We start from the raw sequence: 21,444 nt of genomic DNA on the forward strand, positions 1-21,444 counted from the left end.
TTCAACAAGATACCTTGACATCTATTGGGTGGGCTGCTATTAAATTTGGCACAGACATTCATGGTCATCAGAGAATGAATCCTAATGACTTTGGTGATGCTTGACTTTTCCCAACCAACAGATCAATATTTCCATTTGTCCAGCAATGCACAACAGAAGTCAAACATTAGAGTCTTAAGATAGGCTGCTTGTGTGGCTTTAGACATTTGATATTGTTGCAACAGCAACATTCAGAGTGTTATGAAAACAATACATTGAACAAGATTAATGAAAAACATGACAACACTCCTTTTAGAAGTCATATTATATAGTAATTTCTTTGACTTTGTGTATGTGTGTTTTTGTGTTGAGGGCTACTCAGGTTTTGGTCAAAGGTGATGGAGGAGCAGAGAGGTGGAGGTCAGGGAACAAAGTGGAGTTTGAAGAGAATAATTGTGTGTTGTGTGTGTTCTTGTGTGTTCATACCTTGCTACATGGCATGATCCAGTAGGCGATAGCCAAGAAGGGCAGGCCGACGGTGACCCCCAGCACTGTCCAGCACTTTACCCCGACAGACTGCTGCCTCAGACCAGGAAGGTTCTCGTACCAGATAGTTAGCAGTTGCTGCTGACAGTTAGGATGGGCAACAAACTGCAGAGAGAAGGGAACAAGAGAATCAGACAAATGGAGAATAAAGGGAGAGGAGATGGAGAGAGAGAGCAACAAAGATGAGTGAGGAGAAAGAAAGAGGGAAGACGAGAGTGAGAGGGCAGCAATTAGCGGCAGCCATCAATAAAGACACTTTCAGAGAAGCAATAATGATTTGCTTTACTCAGCCTAAGACATTCAGAAATATTTCTGACACCATAGAGTGGTCTCAGCAGCAGAACATTTAGCAAACAATGTGCCACTATATCTCTGGCAGCTACACTGAAATAGCCCAGTGTTCACAAAAAAGGAAGAGGGTGGCTTATTTAACAAGCTTTCAAGGTTCAATACTGACCAGTACTGACCAGACCAATACTGTGCATAAAAATCTGACCTAACAAACTGTCTTGGAGTCTTTTTACTGAATGCTCTAAATACAATAAACATTTAAATACATTTGTAGTATTTCAACTTTTATTAGAGCAATAAAGAGCAAACTGACATTTATTTCTTCTATTTTTGTTGCTCTTTTGGTCCAAAAAATCTTCAGGTTTCTTATAGTAATGACTATCTTTATTATAATAGTATGCACGGAACATATTGTACTTTTATGAATTATTGCAAGAGTGTAAAATTAATCTATAGTCCAAGAACATGCCGTGTTCATGTCGAGGGCTCCTGATGCTTCACTTTATGCAAATATTCAAGGTACTGTATCCCCAGCTGAGTGTGCAGGCTACTATTCTATTGAGAGCAGGTCTTTTGTGTGCTCATTACAATCAAAATATATTATTCACAACACGTTTGCAGTCATGGCTGCCACTTGGCTTAATTTGGAAATAAAAAATGCCAACAGCCAGGTTGGGAAATCAATTTAATATACAATATGCAAAAGAGAGCAGGCTGCAAATATGAGTGTGAGTGAATGTTAACATTCATTACTGAAGCATGTTTGCTTTATGAGACAAGGCTTGCCTGGTATTTCAGCATCTGTTGATGACTTTACTCTAAGAGAGGAAGTGATAAATGAAAACCACTACTGGTCTGGTGAGGCTACACAGGAGACAAGGGATGAGGATGGAGATGATGGATGTTTTTGTTCCAGCTGGAGGAAGGATGTGGACAACAGAGGAATCGATGCTCAGTAGGCAATCAACTAGTGTAAGAATCGAACTCTGTGTTTGTGTGTTGCTTTTCTCTTTAAATCCATGATTTGAGCAACAGGTCACCTCTGCTCCAATCTGCCCTCTCTTTCTTGATTTTCAGTTACATCAATCATTTCCACCCCTTAACCAATCAGCCTCACTCATCACATTTAGAGAGCATTTATCTGAGCTGACAATTGATATCTTCCCATCTATCGATTGAAACAGACATACACAATGTGCATATGTTCACTATCATTTTTACATTGGGAGGGAAACCAAGCACAACCATACACACCCCTCCCACACACATAACTGTAGTTAACATAGTTTCCTACTGGTGTCCAGTGACCAGTTTATCAAATCACTGACCCATGACATGACCCCTCCCTGCAACCAGCAACGTGCACTACGTGCAGTCATGCTCCACCTGGTTTCCATGGAAATCTATCTCTCCCTCTCTCCTGGCCTCCTGTGTAATTAGCTCCCCAAGTATTGGTCACGCTCTCTTGTACAGGATGCTGGCTCGAACAGGCTGTTCACTGCCCAGCACACACATAAACACACACACACACACACACGCACATTACACTTACACACCAGCATTTACACACCCACAAACATACATTTGGGATTTACCTGATTAGAGAAAACAGGCAGCATATGAAGGAGAGATAGAGAGAGAGAGAGAGTATGTGGTAGAAGTGGTGGGGGGAAAAGGGATTTGGTTTGACATTTAGTAAGAACACCTCTGCTCAGCAGGGATTAACTCTCTGACATTTGTTGTTTATATATGGCCCTCTGAGGCCACATGCATGAAAATACACAAACATGCACATGTTCACACATATATACATATATAGAAATTAATTACAAACACGCAAGTTAAATGTAAAAAAAAAACTGCTGTAAAACTGTTACTGTTAATCCTCTTCAAGATATATTATCAAATTAAGGCACATATTGTATGTGTATTGCTTTCACATTCTGTGTGGTAAGATTTCAATCCAACATTTAAAAATTTGTTCATGTTGTAGATTATCATTATGAACATCTGCGGATTATAATAAATCCAAATAATAAGACAATTGTAAACTAAACAGGCTGAGGATGGTGACGTCATACTTTATTGATCTACTTATGAGGACAGGTTGAACTTAGTTCTTTGGACAAGTACTTGTTCCAAATCAACATGATTAAAGGAATAGTTTGACATATTGGGGAAGTTAGCTTATTCGCGTTCTTCCCACAAGTTAGATCAGAAGATCAATACCAATCTCATGTCTGTCCATTAAGTATAAAACTATTGCCAGGAGGCAATTGGTGTTGGTAGGTGGATTTTTAAGATTGGACTGCTTCCAGTTGCAATGCTAAGATAAGTCAATTACCTACTGGCTCTAGGTTCATTGTCACTCTCTGCAACAAAGCAAATAGAAATTCCTTTAAGATATGGTTACATTTAGGAAAGATTGCCGTGTGGGCTGCAGGAGTGTAACATTGACTGCAGGTAGGAGACAGGAATAACATGAATCCTTTTTTCAGGTGTCAAAGTTGAACACTTTGTGCACCCATCCACTAACCTGCCTTCCTCACCTGTATTATATGCTTCACTATAAAATGTCATACCACTTCCTGCTTTGGCACTGAAACTTAGGTTGCTTTAAGCAGTTTGAACAGACAACTACCACTGTTGTTTTTCAAAGTCGTCCATACCATCCTCCTGTTTTGTGTTATTGTTATTTACAGTATATTATTGCATGAAGATGAACAAAATTTCATCCCATGGAAAAGACATATATATATAGGTGAGTGGACATTCAAAATCTACTGACATGTGAATAAAATGCAACTATTCCTTTTTGGTTCATCTCACCTTCTTGACTTCATACTTGATGGCCAGTATGACACGGCTGAGGCAGGGTCGGTTGTAGGGGCTTGGAGGACACTGATCCACATCGCCATTCAGTATGGCCTCCACTTCTTCTGTGTCCCGACAAAGGTCCAACACACCCACCACAAAGTCCTTACACTGCATGGACAACTTACGGTAGTCATTCTGCAACGAGGGGAGAAGCATAGAAAAGAAAAGAGAAGCTTGAGTTAAAAGGGAATCTAAACTTTGAGTCAACCATGTCATCAACCTGTTGCGGACAATGTGCCATTCGTCAGATGCATGAATCTGCCTTGTGTCTTTTTCTAGGTTCATAGCCTTATTTTTGTGTTTCCCATTTTACAGGTCTTACTGGTCCTTCATATGTTCTCACTAAGTACAGTATAGTCAGTCATCTCCACAGTCTTTTGTGTCTTTTTAAAAATCTTTTGACACTGACGATAAAGGCTTGAAAATCCTTCCATGTCTTTTGTACCTGTGTGGCATGTGGGTCCTCACCTGTATTCTTGAGCTCAGACATCACACTTTTTTTTTAATGATTTGAGAAATGTCAACCTGTCAGATACATTTATTCCCATTTGCAATTATAATATGGCTTGAGTGTAAAAAGAATTGAAAGGGTGATACAGTGATTTGGTTCATGACCTTTCCGTCTTGAAACATCAGTTTGTCTTTGCAAAATAATAGCTGAACAGCTGAAAGAAGGGATCTACTTGGCTTTTGTTACACTCATTTCAAATACTTATTTACTGCATTCCCCTCCCCCAGATTTTATGCAGAGTTTGACTTTCCACTTAAAAATTTGATTGGAAATGCCTGAAATTTGAAAAAAGGTCCATTTTTTGAAAGATATTCCCTCCACCAGAAAGACAAAAAGCATGAAAAATAAAAAGGGTGTCTAACAAAAACACCACACCTTCTCCTGAGAAGAAGGAGAAAGAGGAGAGTGTGAACACAGGAGATCAATACATTCATTCAATAACCATTAATTGTCTTCTTAGCTGGTAAGTAACAAAGGAATGCAGAGTAAAAGTTACTGGTGCAGTCTTGTAATGCCATCTTAAGAACATTCACAGAACAATAGTTGATGGAAACACTGAATTGCAATTTATTTTGACAACATATTGAAAATTTGCTTCCAAGTTGTGTATCAATTAGGTTAAATATAGACATTGCTATTGATAACTTGAGCCTTTCTTTTGGCAGTCTTGGTGGATCAAAGTTATTATTGAAACTACAATCCATAAGATATGAAGAAGATGTGTTTGTTCTTCAACATAATTCCATTGATGCCACCCTACTTCATGATAATTTTACTCATCCAAGTGTTTGAAATACCCTTTAAGACAGTCGCCTATCTAATGCAAACAGTTGAGCTTCTACTTCTGCAGGTTATAACTGTTCCCACTTCACTACTCCATTACTGTCAGGCCTTTCTCTTTCTCCAATAATTGTTCAAGTTTCCCCTCTCTATCATGGCCCCTGCAGTTCACTTATCACCCTTCTTTCATATACCTTTCCCCCTCAACCTCCTGCCTTGTTGTGTCAACAGTTGGCCAAACACAGAAGCAGTCAGCTGATTGGTCCTTCTGGCAAATTCAAGAAACAAGCTTCAAAGATTTCTTGGTCACATACTCATATTATCTACATGTGCAGTGAAATGCAGGGATTGCAGATATGCTAAAAGATTAATGTGCAGTAAAAGTAAAAAAATAAAAATGAGAAAAGAGAACCTGTAATGCATACGCAAGTGAATTTTTTCAGTATAGGAAAAATGTAAAATGTGCATATTTGTAGGTAGACTAAAATTTGTCACGCTCAGAGACAAATGCTCTACATCATCCTGATGGTCTGAAGGAAGATGTTTTTTCTCTGTGTTGGACTTGTAGCTACAGAGGAAATTCCCTGAGTGTAGAAGCTGGTCATGAGGATCCTTCATAATCCTGCTAGCTCTGGTTCTGCACCCTCTGGTGTATAAATCCTGCGGTGTGGGGAGCGAAGATCCAATGGTATACTATAGTGCACAACTCTAGACTGTAGGGCATTCCAGTCCTGAGCTGAGCAATTCCCATATCAGTTGGTGATGCTCCTCTTTAGGGCAGCACTAGAGTAGAAGGTCTGTACATGCGGACCATGTCAGATTAGTTCAACACTTGTCTCAGCCTGTATTTGTTTATTTATTTGGATTACCACAAGCTGTAACCATCCATCATCCATCTGTAGGACTTGTATTCCTTCATATCTTTGGTTGTAAGCAGCAGAATTTTAATCAATAGATCCATCAAGCCTTTGTTTCTGGTTTGGATATGACTGTACAGTCGCCGTAGGGATAATATAATTGATTGGAATATATTCCAGTCGACATCATTCTGCATGTCCTAGGCAGTCCAACACCTGACCTCTCTCGTCACCACGGCTTCCCATACCATTCCTTTTTTGTATTCTGGTATGAGCAAGATGAATTGAAATAATGTTATTAGTTTTCTGGAGTCACAGTGAGTTTGTATTTTTAAAAACCTAAAAAGCTAAAGGCATTCAATTTTAGAATTTGGCCCGTCAGGCATGGATTTATGATATAAGAAAAAAAAAAAGTCCCACTAGATCATAAAGTTGATCAAAGGGCTCATCACCATCGGCAAAAAAAAAAAAAGTAAATTCTGGGCATCAAGCAATGACAGCATCTACTGGCTCTTTGGAGACATGAAGGAATAGACGCTGTTTGGTGCATTTTTCCTTTAGGCTGGTAAGTTAAAGAAATCAATAACAATTTCACATTTTTGTTTTTTTACATTGATGTAAAGGCAAGGCTTCAGGGTAGTTCATGCACAAGAACACTTTCTTAATCAGTGATATTTACATTGTAAGACACACATCAGGAATACACAAGCACAGCTATATACACACATATATGTGAAATTGCAATCAGAATTCAAGGCATGGGGTTTGTGCCTCAGAGGCTGAGATAAAGGACAAGGAACGATGTTGTGAGATTGAAAATGGAGACAGAGTAGTGTGAAGCAGAGTGAGAATGGTTACAGATGAGTGAACTGAGGGGGACAAGAGCCAAGCCTCGAACACGAAGGGAGGGAGGCGGGGATATGTAAGATGGAGGGATGAGGAAAAAAAAGAGGGATAGAGTTTCTACTACTGCACTTCAGCGGACATTCACCACTCAGTCCACCTCTTTTTCACTTAATCTCGTGTTGTCTGTCTCATATTGTATGTCTCAATTCTTTACACTCTTAAGAAACTAAATTAAACGAAAATACAGAACAAAGTAAAATTTAATTAAAGAAATTTAAAAACACCCTCCTCTGCCTTACTTCTCTCTCTCTTTCTCACTCTCTCACTCTCGCTCTCTCTCTCTCTCTCTGTCTCTCCCAAGGATATTTGGAGGGTGTCTGTATATGTCTGTGTGTGTCCAGAGGCTCTTATGAGAAATTGATAGGCTGTCTTGGAAAGTAAGATGTTTATGAGATAAATATTCTGCTGTTTGGGAGGTCCTGACATGCCTTTAGCAGCCCCCTCATAAACATCCAGCATACACCACTAACAGCACTCTCATCTCAGCACTGTGACAGGTTGTGTGTCAGTGTGTGTAAGTTGTCGGCACATGACTGTGTGTGCGTATGTATAAATATTTTATTTTCTGTAAGCGCAAATGGATACATAAGCTGTGTCCCACACTGCATTCTAATTCTATGCATACAATTAGTAAGTTAACATGGTAACATTAAGCATGTAACCTTTATCGTGTTAGCATGTTAATATGTACAGTATATATAGTATACAGCTGAGGCAGATTTAATTAATTGAAGTGCTGAACAAATGGAAATGATGTCCCTTTGGTGGTTAGGGGCTAAACAAAATCATTAGGGTTTATCTTCCGGGGGACAGTCAATGTCTGTACTAAATTTAATAGCAATCTGTCCAAGGTAGTTGCCAAGACAATTCACTCTGAACCAAACTGAGTTAAATTTGCGACTATGTCTTGAAGTCAAACCAAGCAGCACACGTCATCTTACATAACCACAGAGAAGCGTCTTAGTGGTCTTAAGCTGGAATTATGCTTTTCCGAAGACACACGAAGACGACTCTGCGAGCATACTGTATGCAGTGAAGGGTGTAATGGGTAACTGTGGGTCTCAGCAACCAACACACACACCCTCTAAATCTTAACAATGTGTCATGCGGAACTGTGCCTCAATCAAGTTGATTCAATTCCTGTCGGGAGGCGGGTCTGAAGTGAAGACGAAAACAAACACAAACGTATTACATACAAGAATAAAAGAAACAGCCACGGTTTTAAAGTGCTTTAGATAAAGGTGTCATCAGTGACATAAAGTACTGTTTTATTCTTTTACATGTCACATTTATTCTCAGTGACATGATGCTTTAATCTAAGCCTTAACTTGTATTCCCCATGCTTGATTTCCCCATATACCACATGACTGTCTAAACATTATTTGATATTTTAATGTAATTGAGAATATGACGTAGAGGAGGGCCAGGGAGACAAATACAGAGAGAAGACAGAGGGGTGATAATGAGTTGGTAATGAGACAGATGAGCTCCAACACAACTCGAGTCCCTCAGGTGAGCCCTTCTCATTAAGTTGTCTGGAGACGGGGAATTGAATGACAAGCAGAAAGGCTGAATGATAAACACAAAGGTGGGCAGAAAGACAGAGGAAGGGATGAATAAGGAGAAACAGAAATTAACAGCCACACAGGGATGGCCAAAGCAGAGAGACGGATATTGTAATGTTATCAGACCATTGTTATCTGATTGGAAATTATCATCTTGCTTTCTACATTAATGACATCAAATACAAATATAATTCAGTATGAATCAATTGGAGGTCAGCAGTATTTTCCACTTGGCTTGGGGAAGAAAAAGTGGGCCAATAATGCTAGAATTTTCTGCTGGCATTAGACATATGAGATGATTCACAGAAAAGGGCACTTTTCTCACACCATGCAGTGTAAAACTGTCAAAGATGACCATGCAACAGAGCCACAGAAGTGGCTTTTCAAAGGTCTGCTTGGCACACAGACAAAGGGAGACTATTGCTGACACATTTTAGACAATTATTATCACTCCAAAAACATAAAATAAAGTAGCGTGAACAGCTGTGAACAGTGCAAACTCATCCAGTAAGTCTCAGTATTTTGGTATGTTATCTTTCACATTGGATTTTCTTGTCACTTGCCCTGATACTAACTGTTGAACAATTCCATCTACTATATTGTTTGTTTTGTATTGTTGTTCAAATTAGTGATTTTAAGCAAGCTGTAACTTAAAACTAGTTATTACAATTTTTGTTTTAAACTTATAAAGAACCTGTATGGCATTGTTGCCTTTATTTGATAGTATTACAGTGTAGAGAGACAGGAAAGACAGGGAGAGAGAGGGAGAGAGTGATGACAAGGTGTGAATCTTAATTACCAGGATGCCCCAGTTTAATTTTTCAATGCTCTTTTACAAACCATTTTGAGATGCACATTGATAACAGAAAATATAGTCATAAAGGTTTCAATTGTAACGGCTAGCCCTACTGGTCAGTTAGCAACACTACACTTTGTACATTCACAATATAGTTCTCCCTCTTTCTCCGTGTGACTCATTTGTCAGTGAGTGTAGTGGCCTTAATATCCCAAGCCAAATGATTTGGGGCAGGTGTACCAGCTGGCACAGTGGGAGGGAATCAAGTCCCTCTCCACCTCCAACTGGCCCTTAAAGCTTGCCCAAACCTGCTGCACACCATATGCATGTTTTACCCTGGCCTCAAGCCAATCAACCTGCCTCAGGACAGATGCCTGCAAACAAAGCTAGCACGGTGGGTTTGATTCCTGGTTTCTGTGGGTATATGTGGGTGTGTGTGGGGCTGCTATGAATCAAAGATGTAAAGACCTAAAATCCAGGAACCTCAAACAACATCATTCTATTACACACGAGCAACTTAATTTTCTCCAACACACACACACACACACATACACAGACTGCAGTATATATAGCATGCAATTCTTTTTCACAGTAAGAGCATCATCTCTTATATTTTCCATCAAACAATAAAATGTTCCACTTTACAATTCTTATTTCACCACAACCTGAGGAAAGATTGCATTGGTAATAGGTAGTTCAGAAGCTGGGAGCGCACTGGGAAATCCATTCAAGATGAGAGTCTAGTGATTTAGCTGTATCATTGGCAGGAATGGCTTGAAACATTGGCAGAGATAGATCTTCAAATTTTCATTCAGCACTTTAACTTGTACCTATCCTGCCTACACTGAAAAAAATGAATGAGAATGTGAGGACCATAATAATATCTAAAGTGATTAAATACACTCATTTACATTACCATTACTGCTGTTCTATCATTCCAAAATAATTTTAAAAATGTATTGTGTGTGTCTCCAGAACAGGATAATCCCTCTTTTTTTTACCTCATATCCCCTTGCCAGCCAGAAAAATGTTCTGTCACCCCTTTGCCAACTCATAAAAAATAGTTTGTTGGAGTGAACTGTGGCATTAAGAAAGTGAGGGAGCAGAAAAAAATACTGATAAACAGACAAAAAAATAAATATGCAAAGATGTCAAGAGAGACACAGACCAACTCACCTTAAACTCTGTCTCAATGTTGGCCAGTCTTGCCAATTCGTTGCTGAGCTCCAGCGCGGTCAGCACAGGATCCTCACTGCTGAGTGACAGGTACGCTGCACTGGCCAGGCCCTTATATGCATTCATCCTGGAGCGTGAGTGACTGAACGAGTCCTTCTTCTGTTTATCCAGGCATTCTGAACACTTACAGAAGTAGTCATGCGGCCTTTCGATGCGGGCCCCCTTGGACAATAGGATGTGGACAATTTCATACTCCATGCAGTGTGCAGCCAGGATGATGGGTGTGACGTCATGTGAGAAACGTGTTCCATCCTCATCATAAGCGTAGAAGACGTCATCTCGCATCTCCTGCTCTAGAGGGCTCAAAGCCAGCCGAAGACCCCCGCCAAAAGCAGGATGGGCGAGTATGGCTTCTACGATGCGAACATAACCCTTAGAAATAGCCAAAAGCAAGCCATCTCCAATCCTAGCCAACCCATCCTTCTTTAGCAGCAGCTCAGTCACTTCTAGGTGCTCATTGCCCACTGCCAGCTGCAATGCATTCTGGCCCATGTAGTCCACGCAGTTGAAGTTGAGGGTTTTAGACTCTTCCAGCATTTTACGGACTACAGGAATGTTTCCATATTCAGCAGCATCTAGAAAACGCTCCTCCTCTGCAGTGAGGGGTGAGCCACGCTCATTGAACATGTAGGCTGGACCTCGCACTGCCTGGCGACGCCCCTTCTCCCTCAATGTGGTGTGGCGGCGATGCATGGCCTCCACCCTGTACACAGCAGAGAGAGGAGGAAACAGTGAGGCAAAGCAAAATAACAAGGATTAAGATGATGGAGGTGTAGGTAGGAGAAAAAAATTCTTTCACATTCAGAGAGAGGAGTGATGACGTGATAGAAGGAAAAGTGGAGAGAAAAAGAGCAAATGATGGAGGCAAGAGGACAAGACAGTATCATTAGATACATCAAACTGACTATGGTGTAACAAGGCAAACAAAGTCATTACTGTCGCTCAATGTGGATGTCCTTCGTGGACAGGCACTGGTCAAACACAATCAGCAGTGCTTAACACAGACCTCTCCTCTGACCTGAGAGAAAGCTTCACCAAGACATCTGTGATATATCTGTCATCAGCCAGATCAATGAACCCCTACCAGGGTCAGGGCTCATTGCAGGGTCATCTCAGGTCAACAGCTCTGATTGGCAAAAGAGAGATGAAGCTGTCACTTTAATTGGCTCTGGCATGACAAATTCACACAACGAGTCAGTGGTCATCCACAGTGACTCTTTGGGCCACTTGTGAATCTGTCTTTCTCAACACATGCACACACACAGACATGAACATGTACCTCCTGCTGTCCACAATATGTCTTTAATTGTCTTTCTTCCGTAATTATTTCTAGTGGCACAGTGTCACATCTCAGTGGGTAAAAATCTCCTTCATCAATAGTTATTTGTCAACCATAACTAGCAGTGGCTTGCACAGAACCCCTGGTAATGTGTTTACTGCAAAACACATTTCATTGGGACTATTGCACTCCTATTATATTTTAGAAACACAAAGATCTGTCATAATGCCTACATTTGCTGTGTGGCCTGACACTCTGACCCATACAGTGGAAAAAAAACCTTGATGTTTTCCAAAGCTGCATAGGAAAAAATGAGAGGGAGAAAATGAGTTGCAGAGCAGTGCAAGAGATATTGTTACGGTACCAGAAGATTCCCTAGTGTTTCTTTGTGTTTCCCCTTCCCTATGTTCCCAGTGTTCCTTCTTGGAGTACATCATTGAAAGCGGGCAAAGGAGGACAGACCCGGAAAAGATCCAGGCGGTGGCAAATTGGGCCAAACTCACATCCGTTAAGCAGCTCCAGCAGTTGGCTTTGCCAACTTTTACCACCGCTTTATCAGGGACTACAGTTGAATGGCAGCACTCCTAACCCAACTCACCTCCACTGCAACCCCCTTCTCTTGGACCCCTGAGACAGATACAACCTTCCCTGAATTGAAAAGACGCTTCACATCCGCACCTGTGCTCATCCATCCTGATCCCTCACATCAGTTTATTGTGGAAGTTGATGCATCCAAACTCTGGAGTAGGGGAGGTTCTCTTCCAGCACTCTGCCACTGACCAGAAGCTCCATCCTTGTGCTTTCTTCCCCCACCAGTTGTCACCAGTCGAAAAGAATTATGATGTTGGGAACCAGGAACTGCTTGCCATCAAGCTCGCCTTGGAGGAGTGTAGGCACTGGCTGGAGGGGGTTGAACACTCATTGTATGGACAGACCACAAGAACCTAGCTTACATCCAGACAGCTAAACGCCTTAACTCCTGTCAAGCTCACTGGGTGTTGTTCTGCGGTTGTTTGTCCTTCACACTCACCTATCCTCCAGGCTCCCAGAATCTCAAGCCAAATGCTCTCTCCCACCAGTTCGCCTCAGAGGGGCGTCCTCCAACCCAGACACAATCCTCACTGCTTTCTCTGTGGTGGCCACCATGACATGGGAGATTGAGTCTGTAGTCAGGGATGCCCAACAGTGTCAGCAGGACCCAGGTAATGGCCCTCCTAACCGTCTCTTTGTGCCTGACTCTGTCTGCTCCCAGGTCCTCCAGTGAGTGCACACTTCTCGGTTCACCTGCCACCCTGGAATTAGCCACACCCTGTCCCTCCTTAAGCAGCATTTCTGGTGGCCCTCCATGGATGCTGACACCTATGCCTTTGTGTCCGCCTGTACCGTGTATGCCTGCACCAAAGCCTCCCAACAATCACCTGCTGCTTTGCTCTGCCCCTTGCCGGTCCCTGATTACCCATAGTCTCACATAGCTCTCAATTTCACTACTGGACTTCCACCTTCACAAGGTAACAACACTATACTCACCATTGTGGACAGATTTTCAAAAGCTGTACACTTTGTGGCTCTCCCTAAGGTCCCCACAGCTTTGGAGACTCCCAACCTTCTGGTGTACCATGTTTTTCGCCTCCATGGAATCCCCACTGACATTGTGTCCAACCATGACCCTCAGTGGCCCCTTTAGGAACCCCTCCCCCAGGAACACTCAACTGTTGTGGATTGAGTACACACACAACTCCCTGTCAAGTGCCACCACAGGTATGTCACTATTCAAATGGGCCATGGGTTTCCAACCACCTCTGTTTCCAGCTCTGGAGGGTGAAGTCTCAAGCCCACTTTTGCCATTACAGTAAGGTCTGGAAGGATGTCAGAGCTGCCTTGCTCCACTGACCACAACCGACACACTGCTGACCATCACCAGACACCAGCCCCCAACTACCAACCAGGCCAGAAAGTTGCAAACTACTTTGTTACTGCATTATGAGATTAATCCAATCATTAACCCCACTGTCATCAGGCTCAAACTTCCTCCTCACAGGAAGGTTCAACTCATGTTTCATGTCTCACTATTGAAACCGGTCTCCACTAGCCCACTGTCTCCTCCAGCTGCAGCCCTCCACCCCTCACATTATCCATGATCATCCAGCCTACACTGTCCCGTGGTTGCTGGACATACGCTGCAAAGGTCAGGTTACTAGTACCTGGTGGACTGGGAGGACTATGGACCTGAGGAGCGCAGTTGGATTCCCCGTTGGAACATCCTGGATGCACCCCTGGTCTGGGACTTCCACAGTGAACACCCAGATAAGCCTTGTGGGTCACCTGGAGGTGCCCATTGGTGGGGGGTACTGTTAATGTACCAGAAGATTTCCTAGTGTTTCCTTGTGTTTCCCCTTCCGTGTTCCCAGTGCTCCCCTGCCGGTCTCTGTCTGTCTTTATATTTTGTTTGTGTGTGTGTTGACATGGTTTCCCTTCCTCGTTCCTTCCTGGCTCCCAGCTCTGCTCATCCTGTACACCTGTCTGCAATCGTCTCATCACCTCTCCCAGTCTGCTCACCTGCCTCTCATCAATTGATCAGCTTGTAGTATATCTACCCATGCTCTTCACCCACTCTTTGCCAGACTGCCGTTTCAACCACAGTGGTAGCTACAGTGGTAGTGACTCAAGGCCAACTTATTTTATATTCCTAGTGATTCAGTTTCCTCTTGTCTTGCATGCTAACTTGTTTTTCTTGTGTCCCAGGATCATTACTCGCCTGCCTGTCCTCCTGCTTGTTCGTCTGCCTGTCAACAACTTCCAAGCCTCCAAGATATCCCTGCCTCCAATGCTGCCCTTCATTCCCTCCCGCTCACACCAGCCACATTCCTCCATTTCCTTCATTCAACCCTGCTGTTGCCAGATTCCTATCCCCTACCATCAGCGTCTCATCCAGATCCTCCCCTTGACATTGAAAGAATAGGTGAAAATGGAAACCTGGTTACAGTAGAAATATTCCCTGGGGGCGTGAAAGGATGTGGAACTGAGAAGATGAAGAGAGCTCACCAAGGCAAATCATTGTGGGAGAGTGTGTGTGCTTGTGTGTGTATGAGAGAAAGAAACAGACACAGTATGTGTTTGTCAGTGTGTGATTAAAGGGTATAAAAGGTCTGTAGCTCTTGATTTTCGATTTACACAATCAGCTGTGTATGCCTTAGGCTGCCAATCAATGGTAGAAGGCAGAATATAATCTATCTCTCACACACAAACATGCACACATTCACACAAGTGCACACAAATGAACAAACACAAACAAATGTGGACACACAAGGTGCACCACTGGACAAACACGTGTGTGTGTGTGTGTGTGACAAGATCAGCACCATCACTATGCATACAGAATGTGCACACACATACCTCATATGTAAAATGTGATGCAAACCAATACCATGCAGTGAATACACCTTTATGGTGCTTTTAAGGTCATAATTTCTGTTGTTGATTTACCACAACGCGTTATGCTGTAAGGTGTAATTTCATCCAACCCCCCACCTACACATTCACAGACATTTGTAAGCATTGTGAGGATTCCTTATAAATGAAGGGACAGTCTGTGTAACTAGATAACCATAACTAGATAACCTTAGTTAACTCGAGTCAGGTAATGAATAGCCATTTTCCATCCTTCTCTATCTTCCTCTCCATCCATCTTTCACTATTTGTGATTCTGATCTCAAATAGAATTTACCTGCATCATTTCTGTGTGGAATTACAGTCACACAGAGAGGAGGAGGCAGGCACAATGGAGATAGATAGATAGATAGATAGATAGATAGATAGAGAGAAAGTGTGTGTGTGTGTGTGTGGAGAGAGAGAGGAGGGAGACAAATGGATGAATGGGAAGAAAATGGGTGAGTGAAGGAGGGTTTGTTTATGTAAGTCTGCTTACAGTGTGTGTCATTGTATCCCCACATCAATCATAGTGTTTTTCTTAAAGATGTAAAGTCCTAAAGTACTCAACACATTGCGATTGTTGCAACCAAGATCACTTTGTTTCCTATATAAGTGGAGGAGAACATGATGTCAAGCTACAAGAACAGCTCCCACAGCCTTTTAAAACAAAATACAGAATGTCATATTTCATCCCATTCCACTAGAATCATCTTTCTGTCTATCTGTTGAATTTAAGTGCAATATTCACCCACCTTTAATCCCCGCTTTGGTTCACAAATCCCTGACAAAAAATATTGAGTTTTTAGCTTGCTAGATGTTTGAATGTCCATGCTAACCACTTGTTTACCTCTGCTTATATTACACACTATGCATATAGTCAGCTAGTGTAAAGGGGAGGTGGTTTCAACTTTACTAACTAGAGAACAACTTCTAAATAGCAAATTTTTTTAGAAAAAAAGCTGCAAAAAGCTGAAGAATTGAGTCTTGATTCTTCATGTTTCATTTGATTTACTGAGTCTACACAGCTCTCGTCCTGATGCTACATCCAAGTCAAAGGCTGCTGTGGATCACTCAGAGCTCCTTTCCAAGCAAGCAGCTCCATCTCTTATTAACAACAAAACTGTCAGGAAAGGGAGAAACTATCTCACACCACTGCTACTGGTGATGTCAACTCCAACACACCATTGCAGCTTGTTCTAAAATCTTCATGTATCTTTAGCAAAGGCTCTCAAGCCATAGTTCTTTGATGTAAAATATAGTGAATTTGGATTATATTACACTGGCTTTAAATACATTTTGAAAGAGAAAAAAAAATTGTTCTACTTTAGTTTACTGTGATATACAAGTTCATTCTGAGTCACAGTTTTGGTGTGTTTTCGTTGGAGTGCTACAATTTCTGAAACTTTACAATTGGCTTCATCTAAGTGTTATTATCATGTATTTAGGATGTCAAGCCCAGAAGACAATGTACTCATTGGATGATTGGCTAATCATTATAAAAATAAATGTAATGCTTCGGATGACAGTCAGCAGTAATGTAAAAGTGACTTTTAGTGGAGTGAAACATGCAAAACTACTGATATGGTCCTTCAAAAGGTCATTTTTCATTACAGTCAATGGATACAATTAAGTAGAATGTGCTCATATACTTGCTGGAAAATCAGCAAATTTTGTCAATGAGAGTGTTTAAAATGTAATGGAAATATCAACTAAATAATAGCAGTAGCTTATGCAAATACTGAAAATACTGAAAAGCTGTAACTTCCTGTAAGCTTTTCAATCATAAACTCATCTGTTTTAAATTGATCAAAATATCTTATTTTTCAATTGAGCTTCCGGATGTTGGTCCACCAGTTTATCTATATTTAGTTAAAGCAACCAACCAGGTTAGATCATTCACTTGTGAACTAAAGAAAAAGAAAGTATGGAAAGAAGATGAATCAGATTTGAAATCACATTTTGGGGATAATGGGAGAAAAAATGAAGTTTCAACTCAGCAGGAATATTTACAGAACTGACAAATGAGTTAGTATTTTATCAGTCCACAAACATGAGCAGAATATTTGAGAAGACTTACACTCTCAGCTCTCCCCCCCTCTTGCTCTCTCTTTATCAAATACACACACACTAGACGCTCTTTCAAGCAGTAAATTGCCAATTTTTAAGATCAAAGGTGAGTTGCTATTTCACTGGTAATGAGAAACAGGCATGTTCACCCTCTCTTACCCTCTCTTTCACAGACACATGCACACACACAGACACAGGCTTCCAATATTTATCCTGGTCAGTAACCAGTGAGAGCATACACACTTCTTTTCCATGAAAGGCCTTTTAAGCTGAACACTGGTGTATCAAAGAGGCAGACTAAAAAAGATCAAAGACCCAACACTGGGGCCTGCCATTCTCAATATCGGATAGTCACAGCTAAGCTTGCAGTGTTGCATGAATATCCATTAAGTGTCACCATTTATGTCCCATTTGTGTCTGTGGATGCTTCCTACATGAATGCACTTGACTGAATCCACCAAATGGTCCTGTGAGCATTTATCTCAAAGTAAAATAGTTAAACATATAGGAAAGTTGAGAGAAATTATACAGGAGAATACATTTGCAAGATGGCAGAGAGGTTTCCAATCAGGGCTTTATGAGTGTGTTTTTACGTGTGATGAGTGTGACATTGTGGGGATGTACTGTGCAAGCCGATTTCTGTACTCTGCTCCAGCTCAGTGTCACATGGTTTTACCCCGATGTCTTTCTCTTACTAAAGCTAACACTCAACACAAACGTGCACACACACACACACACACACACACACAATCCCTGTTGACTGCTGCTTAAGTATTCATGCACCAGAACCAATCAAGATGCTCCCCCTCTGTCTGTCCACACAAGGACAACATAGAGGCTGTAGTGGAACCCCCCCCCCCCCCCCCCCAACCCACCCAAAGACACATTCATTCATAACCACACATCCCTCACTTCCTTACATATACATTCTGTACATACATGCATTCACAAGGGACACGCTACACTACACACTCTACCACAACACAACAGCCACACATAGTCATCTTAATAGAATACAGAAAGCTAATAGAAAGCTTCAGACATTAGAGTCATATGGGAACTAAACACAATATTTATGAGAAAAACACTACATTTCAGCACAAGTTAAAATAAATATGACGCAGTTGACACAAACTTAATGCATTTACCACAAAGGTTCCATGGAAGAAGAAGCAGGAAGCAATTTAAGATCAAATTTAAGCAGTGCAGGACATAAAAAATATATATGATTTTCCATTAACATAATCTACTGTACAGTATACACAGTCGAGTCCCGTTGATGTAATCCATAAAGGACCTGTGAAGCACAGCTGAGTTTAATTCATTATAGCTGCCAGTAAGGTGAATCCCTACTGCTTTACATTACTCTCTCCAAAACTAACCTTTACTTGTTGACATTTGCAGGTGGATTAGTTGCTCTTGATTAAACCACAAAATAGCTTCTCCGTCTCTAAACTATCGCTCTGTGTCTTCTTTGCGTTACTCCAAAACACCACAGTTTGTAAATAAGCACATGTAACTCCAAGGCCGCGAAACTGGCCACTTTACTGATTTATCACGCTTCTGGATCGATGAGTAAAAGTTGTGATTGAAAATAAAGGACTCACGTTTGCCGGGATTCCGAGTTGAACTCGGCGTCTGTGTGCTCAACAGAGTAGTGGTTCCCGGAGTCAGAGAGCTCCGGAGCCCGGGAGAGTCTCTGTCCGCGGTGCTGAAAACGCTCAGCGCTCCCCGCGCCTCGTCCTCTCCACTTGGAAAACGGGTGATCGTAGCGGTCATACACCGCATCTAGGCGCACATCCTGGCACGAACGAAACGGAGAGCCGGTGTCTCCGGTGCGCTGGCGGAACTTTGGTGGTGTGAAATGCGGCGAGTTTTCTGGTTCTCTGTTCTCAGGAGACGGGTGAAAAGACTCCGGAGAGGCGAGGTAAGGTGGGTCTGTATCCCCCAGCAGCGGAGAGGCGGAAGAGAAGAGGTCTTGGGGCCGCGGAGAGGAAGGAGATCCTCTGGGATGACAGACAGACTGAGGCGTGGAGGGAGACTCCGAGAGATGGACTCTCTCGCCGCTGTCGCTTTCTTCTCCCTCGTCAGACATTGGTAGAGTTCGTCAGCAGCATATACTTTAAACGATGTTACCTATGTGACAGACATTAAGCGACGTTTGCCAAAGTTTCGACCACACAAGTTTCTTCAGAGCCGCGCAGCAGCGATGAGTCAAGCTCCACCTTTACACAAGAGTGCGCGCTCTAATTAGAGAGTGAGCGCGCGCGCAGGGAGCCAGCCCTTTACAAAATGGAAGAAAATGAAAAAGTGGCAACATCACAAAAATAGCTTAACTTACACATTGCATTTACCCACAAAATAACATTTCTCCTGTTACTATCGAGAAAAAAAAGTACAAATAGCTTACAATTTTTCAGTTTGATGTTATAAAATTAGTACTTTTGAAACAGTTTTCATTGAGTTGTTTTAATAAGCAAAAACACACAAGGAGACTAGTCTCACATAATCGACGTTTTTAGTAGCCGATCCCATTTTAAGAGAAAGTCTACAGTGTGAGTAGAGTCGTTTTGAAGTCATGTTTTGAAAAGCAGACGGTGAGGGAGAGAGGAAGAAAGAGAGAAACAAGTTGAAAGAGTTGGAGGCGGCTTGGAGAGTGAAGGGGTTAACATGTCCACCGGTTGTTGGCCAATTACTGGTACGGACATAATCTTGTTATTGCTCCAGAGAACAAACAATTAATACTTGAAGTAGCCTATATGTTATCTCAGGTGTATGTTTATGTATGTCTTATCTTTGGTGGGTTTAGACCCACGTGGACACAAACCTTTATAGATCCCTGACCTTAAATATGAAGAGGAAGAAGATGCAATGTTTGAATGTTTACTCTGTTAGTGTGTACGTTTGTGTGTGTGTGTGTGTGTGTGTGTGTGTGTGTGTGTGTGGTCCTGTAATTAGAGGCAGAGACCCATTAGTCACGATGGAGACTCCCTGCACCCACACACAGACAATAACCAGTCCTAACCCGGCTCTTTGATCTATCCTTGTATTTATGCACCTAGTACATGCACACATGTCACAAAAGATCAAATTAACACACATGACAAAGTGGTGTTTACCTTTGGTAGAAAATAGCTCCCAAAACTATCTATTGTGGATCTGTAGATTATACTATTTGTTAAATGAAACTTCTTAATTACTTACTTATTCTTCTATTTTTAATATATGACAGAGGTCCATTTGTTAAACCATGTAAACTAGTGTCTGTATCAGTATCAACAGTGTCAAAACAATATATGTTTTTTTATCCACCATAGAGTACTGACAAGTTAATTTTTAAACTGTAAAATGTCCCACCAAGTACATGTCTTGGTCACAAATCGTTAATAACCTAATTTAAGGCATCCTTATGAAAAAAAGGTTGGTTATTGATAATTCCCCTTTTTTTTAATCTCTAATGTAAAAAATATTTCCCTCATGTTTGAATCACTTAAATGTAATTCACAAAAACAGAGTAAGACAAATGTTTTAGATTTACATCAGCTGACCAGTTTGTCACTATACTCTAGGCAACAGCTTTTTATGCCCCACAACAGTAGCTCAAAATTAGTTTGGTGCCAAGTAATTCCCAGAAAATGTTTTGAAATGAGATTGACATATAATATCTTTCCTGGGAAATTATGAAACTGGGGGACCCATTTAATATTTTCATGTTATCATTAGAATATTAAGACTGAAGCTGAAAAACCAGTGAAGCAGGCCTGCAGGATTAATTACACATGTTTTAATTACAGTATGACTGATGCAAGCCACTCATTAAGACTGTGGGTTCACTTTTGGCAAGCTCCCATTAAAACACTAGCTTGTGCTTGTGTATATGCTCACATTTGAACATGGTGACCTTGAGTGGAGGAAACATCTAATAAGTAATGCATTATTGTTGCTGAAGGTCATACTTAATCCATTTTAAATCTGACCCCACAGGTATTACAGAAAAGATTAGGGAAAATTGGGGGAAACTGTGCACCTGACTGTACGTGTAATCCTGAGTGAAAGTCAAGGGCCACTGAATGGCAGAAAGTGTGTGTGTACCATTGTACCTCTCTGGACTTGAAATAGAAAAGGGTTGTTGTAAGCGTATGTGTATGATTTCAAAGCTACAATACACTTCTTAGGAAAAAACCTTTATCCAGACTATTTTTTGTTTTGACAGCCAGCCAAGCTTATAATAACTGTGCCATTGTAAGAGGCACAATGTTCAAAAAGGCAGCCTGTGTCTTAGTGAGTAAGTGAAGAGTTCATTTGCAAAAACAGATGAAAGCCAT

General features: G+C 41.4%; 1 protein-coding gene and 1 long non-coding RNA gene across 11 annotated transcripts in view; one reads left to right on the forward strand and one right to left on the reverse strand.

Annotated features, from left to right (window-relative positions):
• LOC137189431 (short transient receptor potential channel 7) overlaps positions 1-21,444 on the reverse strand; it is a 61,665-nt gene that overhangs the window by 34,771 nt on the left and 5,450 nt on the right. For 2 of the 9 annotated variants that reach the window (XM_067599290.1, XM_067599289.1), the window contains exons 5-8: positions 18,727-19,255; positions 10,285-11,047; positions 3,646-3,828; positions 466-630 (exon numbers count right to left, since the gene is read on the reverse strand). In XM_067599290.1, the coding sequence (XP_067455391.1) occupies positions 466-630; positions 3,646-3,828; positions 10,285-11,047; positions 18,727-19,214 (1,599 nt within the window). In that variant the 5' untranslated portion in view covers positions 19,215-19,255. Of the gene's footprint in view, positions 1-465; positions 631-3,645; positions 3,829-10,284; positions 11,048-11,280; positions 12,039-13,824; positions 13,910-18,726; positions 19,256-21,444 lie in introns of those variants that run through there. The other 7 variants (XM_067599296.1, XM_067599294.1, XM_067599292.1 and 4 more) reach the window with 7 other exon arrangements.
• Positions 13,944-14,770, forward strand: LOC137189432 (uncharacterized). 2 transcript variants are annotated; one of them, XR_010929638.1, is made up of 2 exons: positions 13,944-14,277; positions 14,366-14,770. It is a non-coding gene; the product is annotated as an uncharacterized lncRNA (long non-coding RNA). The 2 variants fall into 2 exon arrangements; XR_010929637.1 differs by having other exon boundaries at positions 13,944-14,265.

This window comes from Thunnus thynnus, chromosome 9, assembly GCF_963924715.1.
Source record: "Thunnus thynnus chromosome 9, fThuThy2.1, whole genome shotgun sequence".
Lineage (NCBI taxonomy): Eukaryota > Metazoa > Chordata > Actinopteri > Scombriformes > Scombridae > Thunnus > Thunnus thynnus.